General features: G+C 35.1%; 1 protein-coding gene across 1 annotated transcript; it reads right to left on the bottom strand.

Annotated features, from left to right (window-relative positions):
- Positions 1-4,006: 4,006 nt before the first annotated feature.
- LOC126595951 (uncharacterized) lies at positions 4,007-4,889 on the bottom strand. The gene has a single exon (XM_050262360.1). It carries the CDS (start codon positions 4,576-4,578, stop codon positions 4,216-4,218), a length of 363 nt encoding a protein of 120 aa, XP_050118317.1. The 5' UTR covers positions 4,579-4,889; the 3' UTR covers positions 4,007-4,215.
- Positions 4,890-9,067: the final 4,178 nt, after the last annotated feature.

Here is a 9,067-nt window from a genome sequence, read left to right as displayed (position 1 = left end):
ATTGGCAAGGTTTTAACTTTTGAGAAAGGCTTCACAACCTTGAAAATAAAAACTCTTTCATTTTGCATATCCTTGCACATTTGATATTTTGTTGTAGACTATTAGTGTATTGGTGCTTTTTTATTAGGCTCTTATTTTGGAGTGTAGATGCAGTACTTAAAGACAAATGTATTTTTATGTTTTAAAGTAATATTTATGTGGCAATGTGGTATGTGCAAATTTAAGGAAAAAAAATATTTTTCTTAACGAGTCGAATCATTTTACCTGTTGGGTAAACACTACTACAAAAGGGCCTTATTGTGTCAGTGGTTGGTGTTGGTTTTATATAACATAATGGCGGATAAGACATTTCCGACACCTACTAAACATGGTGTCGGAATTACAGTTGGTTATAAGCGACATAAATTGTTAATGTCGCTTATAAGCGACATAGATTTTAATATTTTTAAAATATTGGTGTCACATAAAAAAAATCATGTCGCTTGTAACCGACATAAACTTAGCATCGGTTGTAGCCGACATGGATAATTTGAAATATTTAGGTGGGAATTTTCCCGCTTGTTTTGCACGAGGAAATGGATTGAGAAGAGTTTGCAGTTAGTGTCAGACTTAGTGTCGGTTTTAACCGACGCCAAGTACATTTAATTCGACACAAGTTTCAGTTTCTGTAAAGTGTGTCAGAAGATGGTGTCGGTTATAACCGACACCAAATTTCATCTAAACCAACACCACGTGAATTTCAATAAAGTGTGTTAGGAAGTTCCTTCATTCAATTCGAAGTGCATATCAGTAAAGTGTGCCAAAAGTTGGTGTCGGTGTTAACCGACACCAAGCTTAATTTCATTCGACGCCAATGGCTTTTAATTCAACGTCAGTGCAATCAATGTCGGTTTTAACAGACGCCAACTTAGTATCCATATTTAAACCCATTTCTTCCCCATTTGATCCGTGCTTTCATTTCTTCCCCAATTTTAGTCTTTCTCCTTTTCCTTTCTTACCCCATTTCAGTTTTTCTCCTTCTCCTTCCAGTAACTTTCGTTATGGATCAACATTTTGAAGATCAACATTCTGAGGAACTCCATTTCGAAGATGAAGAGTTCGAAGGTGGTTCATTTTTAAATTATTATGATTATTAATTTCAGTTTCTGTTTTGTATTATAACTAGTATTATGCTTAAATTGAAAATTGATTTTTGTTTCTTGGTTTTTAATTGTTTTTTCAGTATTTTTAAGGATCAGATTAACGGAGATGCGGATCCTCAATTCCCAATTAGAAAGAATAGCCTTGTTCATTGGATTCGTCTGGAAAATGCATTAGTAATAATTCTAGTGTTTTTTCAAAACATGGAGTGGTAGAGGTTAGAGATCATAGAAATCTTCCATTTATGATTTATTTTATTATTCCTTGAAATTTGTCTAATAAATTCTCTTATTTTTCAGGAGATTGTGGTAAAAAAAAAAAACATAATCGGCAGTTTAAAACAATGAACCACACAACGGGTTCAAAATCTTTTGTAAGAGTTCGGGAAGAATATGTATGGGTTGTACGTTTTTAAGAATTGTAGTTAATTGTAGTTATGGTAGATAATTGTTAGTGTTTGGTACTATTGTTATTGTTAATAGTTTTATTAATGTTTGCTTTGGCCTATATATGAAATATGGTGGGAATTATTTTTATATAAGTTTTTTTAATTATTAATAACTAAAAACTGAAGCCAATTTTTGTTTTATTATTAATATATTTGGTGTAATAACAGTGCATGAGGCTGCAAGGTTGCACTAAACAATGACTTAATCAATTCTAGTTTGCGAGACGGCTCAAGCGGCGATTGATCCAAACTATTCTTCTCATCTTCCTCCCTCCCTTGGTTTCATGGTTTCACATCAAACACGAAATTTGACAAATTTTTTTCTTCCTCCTTGCAATCAATTGCATGGCTCTTCGGAAAATTTAATTCATGGGTTACAAGGGTGTTTAGAAAATACAAAAAAAAATTCTAGGTTTATGGGCCTTTTTTTTTTTGGGTAAAGAAAAGTAGGGATTAGGGATGGGTAGGACGAGGGTAAAGATCGGGTTTGGGGTGTTTAATGAGTTGGCTTGATTGATTTTCTGCTTGAGACGAACAAATATACTTGTTTTGAAATCTGAGATGTAGGAGGCAAGGAGAAGGTGACATAGAGAAGCAAAATAGGACGCAAGCAATGTTAATTTACTGGAAACGGTGAAGAGAAGAAGGTGAGGATTGAGAGAGGGTGAAGAAGACGATGAAAAAGAAAGAGGAGTTCCGGAAAGAAAAAAAAGACCAATTATTAGGTGGTGTCGCTTATGGGTGACATTATAGTGGTTATTTTATTTATTCAATTATCGGTTGGTGTCACTTTTAAGCGACGTTGTTGTCAGTACTTAATGTCGCTTGTATCCAACACAAGCTTCGATGTCACTTTTTAGCGACGCTGTTGTTGTTTTTTATTTTATATTACTTTGCTTTTTGGTGGCAGATTAAGGGGACTAAGTGACGTCAATACCCTTTTTGTGATCATAGCATTGGTGTCGATTCCTCTATCTGACATTGCACGATTTAATGTCAGATTTTTACTAAAAATCCAACATTAATTAGGGTTTCTTGTCGGCTTTGCCACCGCCAGTGATATCCCCTTTTGTAGTAGTGAAAGTGACTTGACCTATTAAGGATCCGTTAAAATAACGGGTGTGGCATGACACGACCTATTAAGATAACAGGTGTTACACAAAAACGACACGAAACACGACAAACACAACCCGTTTGCCGGGCGTAGTGCCACCACACAAAATTTTGCATGAACTCACTTGTTTAAGGCAATGCCACGTCTATATTATGTTGTCCAATGATATTAAATTTACCATTAAAAATATATTAATACTCACTCTATTATGGAAGAATATTGTTGAACTTTTAAGGCTAGAAACTCGGAATTCCGAGCACTTGCTTTACCACTAATTTAAACGAAGTAATGCTAAAGAAACTAAATTTGTAAACTAAATGATGTGTCACCAATAGAAAATGAGCACGTTTATCAATATTTATTTTTTATTTTTAATAATTTAATCATCAACTTCCATATTATTTAGTTTACAAATATATATAATCTACAAATTTAGTTTCTTTAACATTATTGATTTAAACATGAGTTAATTACTGTGGGGAATGGATTCTATTATCACTAACGGAGTTCGAAAGTTTAGGCTGACAGAGAGACAATTGGCAAGACAATCCCAAACTGTCCCATCTGTCATGCATTCAGCAATCGGCAGATAAAAGAAGGAAAGACAGTCCAAATAACAACATATTTTGGCATATTGCCTTTAATTTAAAGGAAAACTAATGAAAATGACTTGAAAACTTTGAATTTTAACAATAAGGACAAAATAAAGGGTAAAATGAATAGTAACATGATTGACTTTTTAATGTAAAAATGTGGTTTTTTGTTAAAGTGAACAGTACCGGAAGCTTTTCGTTAAAGTGAACAGTACCGGAAGCTTTTCGTTAAAGTTCCCTTAATTTAACATATTCTACATTTAAACTACATTTGTAAATAAAAAATATGTCACAAACAAATAATAAGTTTGTTGATCAACATTTATATAATAATCCAATCATCAACAACTATATTATTTAGTTTATAAATTTGGTATAAAAATTGGATGATGCTAGAGAGACTAAATTTGTAAACAAAATTTGCAAACCAAATGATGTGTTACCAATAGAAAATGAGCACGTTTATCAACACTTAAGTAAACTTTTATATCATTTGGTTTGCTAAATTTTATCTATACATTTAATCTCTCTAATATTACTCTTAAAAATTTAGCCTGCATATCATTACCCTGCTTGTAATAATTGATGGTAAAGTAGTTTATACCATGCAAACGTGACGAGAACTGAAGATGATAGAGATAGTTCCGAATTGAGGTCATGGCAAATGGAAGCCATATACGTAAACAAAAGGCATCTAATTTGAAACTAAGATTAATTTACTACCAGGCAATTCCTTTATTGACAAGCACTCAAAGAAAGTACATTTCATATTACAGAGAAACATTGAGCAGTGATCAACCATCTATTTAATTTTTATTCTTCCATAGCCAATTATTTATTCATATTTTTTACACATAATTTTGTTCAAAAACCAAAACTAATAGCAAGGTGACAATTTCCTGCATACGTGGGAGGACGTCTTAGCCTCGCCCTCGGTTTCCTGACCCAGACCCAGCCCTAGACCCAGCATAAGACCCAGCAGATGAACCTGCTTCAGACCCTGCTCCGCCCGACCCGCTGGATCTTGAAGAAGACGATGAACTTGAGCTTGAGCTTGAGCTAGAGCTAGACCCACCCCCAGACCCCGAACCCGCTCCAGCACCGGAGCCTGCTCCACTCCCACCCAGCCCGACACTTACTCCAGAACCCACACCAACTCCAATCCCACCGAGGTCTATCCCCAGGTCTTTTCTTGCCACGCGGCTTTCAGACATAACAAAGGCACTTGAAACAAGCAAAGCAATTAGGGCAAAAGACTTGAAACTAAAACTGAACTTACCCATTGTCAATGTACTACGTACTTCAAGTAGCTCAACTAGCCAAAGGATAAAAATAGCTGTGAACGATTTAAGGAAACAAACTTAAGAAAGAGCGAGAATGTTTGGGTTGTTATGAATATGATCGAGAGGGACACACGATGAGCTACTTATATAGGAATTTTTGGGACCGACGTGTGAAGGGGATGAAATAAAGAATTGAATGATCATGCATGCTACCTAGGCGTTTGTTGTGTTTGGGAATTGTGATTGAACAAAGTTGGTGGATCGAAAGGTGGAGGCGCTTGAGTGGATGTTGTTCAGTTTTGTTGTAACACGAGTCGATGTAGGTTGCATTATTAGCTCGCCGACTTACTCAAATCACACAGACGCATTTACCATAGTGCGGGGTGGACTACTATTGGTAGTGGAGTACGACTGGCTCCCACGTAACGCACCTAAAAATTTATATTATCAGAAATTTGTGATTCATGAATTGCCACGATCAAAATGCGCATGCAATACTCTCCTAATGAACAAATTAATACTCAACATCATCAGAAATTTGTGATTCATGAATTGCCACGATCAAAATGCGCACGCAATACTCTCCTAATGAACATTATCAGAAATTTGTGATTCATGAATTGCCACGATCAAAATGTGCATGCATTACTCTCCTAATGAACAAATTAATACTCAACCCTTTAAATAATTATCCATATGTATAAACAAAAAGACAGGGTGAGTTTTAAGTAACATATTCATGATGAACAATTCATTTATTTAATACATTTGAATGGCTAAAGAATTTTAGATTTGTGTGCTTTTTTGTACAACAATCTTCAAATGAATATTAATAAGCTGACCACCCAGCTTCTAACATGGTGAATAAGAGACACTTGAGTTTTGAAGAAGAGAGACGAGAGCTTAAGGTGTGTTTGTTTGCTTCACTTGGTTTCACTGGATTCGACTAAATTAAAAATTAGTATAGTCTCATGTTTGTAACCCAAGGAACTAGCTTGAATGGGATTGGGCTTCACTCGCCTCAACTAAGGGGCTCGCTAGACATTCTTAGCGGGATCCCCCTCCCCCCGAAAATTAGAGGACTACTAAGACCGTTCTCTCTTGTGTGCACTACAAAATAAGTAGTCATTACCGACAAAGGTTTTTTGAGGGTCCCAATAAACCATCATAAAAAGCACATTTTTGCAACCATATATAAAATATGGGTCGTTGGTAACATGGCACGAAACAAAATTTTATTACCTATGCACATAATATCCTTGAAAAAACTCTCAGGTTTCATCGGAAATGCACTTTTGTTTGGCGGGAAGACTTGACGCTACTTGTATTAACGACAAATAAAGTTCTTATCGGCAATAGAATGATTATTTTCAAGGGTTTACTCATGGTGACGAAATTAATTTACTATTTTCGAGGGGAAAAATGTCCTCTAGGTAATGCTTTTATATTTTCGAGGGAAAAAAGTCCTCTCGATAATTCTTTTATATTTTCGAGGGTGATTAGTTGTTTTTGTAAGTAATCATATTTTTTTCAACAAAATTTTTTCTTTGCCAGAATAAATTTTTAAGGGCATATGGTTTTGTTGGAATCAATTATTTACCATTGGTCACATGTGTCGTTGGAATATTCTTGATATAAGTTTGATACTTAATTTAATATTCTACAATAAATGGATCATATAACTTAGAATACATATGGATAAGATTGGACCATAAAAATAAAAATAAACCGTTGAGCACAAAGTTGTATAACTTAATATAGTATTCTATGATAAAGAAACAATTTGCATGCCTTTGTTAACTCATAACATTTGTCATGGACATTGAAAAAATTATACTCACATCACTTCCACAACTAAATTTTCAGACAAAAAAAAAAAGACACAATCACAATGAGAGCTTATCCCACCATTTCATCATCTTCGTCACCATTTTGGTTGGGTTGAATACCCCCATGTGCCTCTTCTTCTTTGTATGGCTCATCATCATCATCATCAGCATCATTAGGCATCTCATAAACATTTCTAGGCTTTGCTTCCACCACATAACTCCAAGCCTTATTTTTAATCATTCTCACATAAAAAGTTTGGGTTGCTTGCAAGGTCGAATGCATGAAGGGGCAAGGGGTCAATTGATCCTCCGAACTTTAGTGGATCTCCATGGATGACTTGGATGTTGCCCCTTTGAAGGTTGGAGTTGTCTTGATACATGTCCTCCAATTGCTTGATAAAATGTCTCAAAGAGGAGTTTCCCTCCTTATTATCTTTTCTAAAAATATTACCTGGAGAAAACGATGTCATTTTAGAACAGGTTACTTCATTAAAAAAAGAGTAAATTGTAACAATGGTCCCTCAACTTTAATCAAATTGGAGCAATGGTCCCTCAACTAAAAATCCATTACCATTGGTCCCTCAACTTATCAAAATGTGTAGCTATGGTCCTTTTTGTCAACTTCATTAGAATTTTGTCAAAATAAGTTATGTTGGAAAGATCATTGCTACAATTGGGGTCCCTTAACTCAGCAAAACATGTAACTATGGTCATTTTGTCAACTTCGTCAGAATTTTGTCAAAATGAGTTATGTTGGAAGGACCATTGCTATAATTGAGTTAAAGTTGAGGGTTTATACTAGATGGGAGATATACCTTTTTAGAATAGAATCCTATCCTGGAGGATATCTAGGAGTAGATATTACATCCTCTTATGCGTATGATTACTTACGGCACATGCCAATTCCTAGATTGTAGGAACTCCAAGAATATAAGAAACTTGACTAATTCCATATTAGGATCTTGCGTTTTGTGGACAAGCATGGTCAATCTCAGCGAAGTCACTCAAACTTTGCCCATGCTCCAAAACAGGATAATGGTGGCACCACTGCTCCGTTAATCCAGCTCCACTCGGAACTGTTAAGTTTATAACAGGATTTCTAAGGTATCTATATTCCAATCTGCCTTACTCTGGCTCTGAAAAATCATGGTCCCATAATTGACCCTAACTTTGTTTCTAAAAGGAACTTGTTCTCCATGTTCTCCTTGAGTTAAAGGATGGTTTAAAACTGAGACACAATGAGTTAAAGAGGAATGCCTTAACCACCCCAACAATTCATCACTTACAATTTTAATAAATTTATAATTCAAAGATAAAACTACAATTCGTTGATTGTTTACAAAAAGGAATTAACTTGGCTCGTTAAGATTAAGGAGAAGTTTCTGCTCAAGATACTTAGTGATTCACATAATTTCGTGCTCATGATCGAAACCGTCAATATTATTAATCACTATGTAAGATCAATAAAATATGAGATTGTCTGGTCCTCGAATTGTTTAAAAACATTTGGACAAATTCGGCAAAAGAATTATGAGCTGTCTATATATTTGCATAGTTGTTTAACTAAACGACTTTGATTATATTAATTTTTCGCATAGATGATCTTTACATGGTAATTTATAATAAACAGGTTCGATTATAAAAACAAAGTTCCGAGTTACGGGCTCTTTCCTCGGGTTGGGCTTTCGTTTAGTGTTGGGGGTTCACTTTTTGTTTTTTGTTTAAAGTGTATTTGGGCCCCTTTGTACTTGTGCTCTCTTGGTAATGAAAATTACCTTTGACAAAAAAAAAATAAAAAAAAACAAAAAAAACAAACCCGTCTCTTATGAAAAAGGTGAGTAATTAAGTTACTATCAATAAGCATTCAAAATGCAAAAGCAGTTGGGATGTTCGTTTTGTAGGAATTGAATCATATCTGGATCCACTTTGTGTGGATCCTAGGGATCCCCATATCTTAGTCATTCATCGTATATCGTGCAGTAAAATATCATTTAAATTTTTTATTTAAAATTAAACACAAATAGTATCTGACGAAAACTAACTGCATGATGTACGATAAACGATTAGGGTGTGGGGATCCCTGGATCCCCACAAAATGAATTCGAAAAGGATCCTTTTCCCATTTTGTAGACCCTCCTCTATAATAAGAAAAAAGAAAAGAAAAAAAAGGTCGTTGAGGTCATAACTCAGAGAGGCCATTAGTACAATGCAATAACCCTCTAGGAAAAAATCTTTATTATGTGGCCTCTGCTCTGCCCGCCACCATCATCATACCAGATTGTCTGCAGAGGCTGAGGCTCTCGTAAATACCCTTATACTCTCTCTCTCCCCCCCCCTTAATTTTGGCTTAAATTCATGAATTTGATGCTTTTCTGGCCTATGATTTACTGGTACGCCTAATTGGTCCCAGACGGAAGAAAGCAAGAAACCAAATATAGCAATGCAAGAAATCAATAGAGCAATGCAAAAATTGTAAGAGAGAAAAGGAAGAGAAGAGATGTTTAAAAGGACAGAGGACTCATTTTCATTCATCATATCCCTTTATAGAGTACCTTATGTTATTTATATCCAATCTGAAAAGGGAAACCTAGCTCCAAATAGGCTGGGCCTTAAGCAAGGCTTAATTGAAGGCTAACAAGTATGGGCTAAGAAAGAGAGAT

Source organism: Malus sylvestris, chromosome 13, assembly GCF_916048215.2.
Source record: "Malus sylvestris chromosome 13, drMalSylv7.2, whole genome shotgun sequence".
Classification (NCBI taxonomy): Eukaryota; Viridiplantae; Streptophyta; class Magnoliopsida; order Rosales; family Rosaceae; genus Malus; species Malus sylvestris.
The sequence above is the reverse complement of the archived record's forward strand: the minus strand, read 5'-3'. Positions and strand labels throughout refer to the sequence as shown.

Coding starts and splice junctions, on each gene's coding strand:
- LOC126595951 (XM_050262360.1), bottom strand. CDS start 4,578: ATGGGTAAGTTCAGTTTTAGTTTCAAGTCTTTTGCCCTAATTGCTTTG.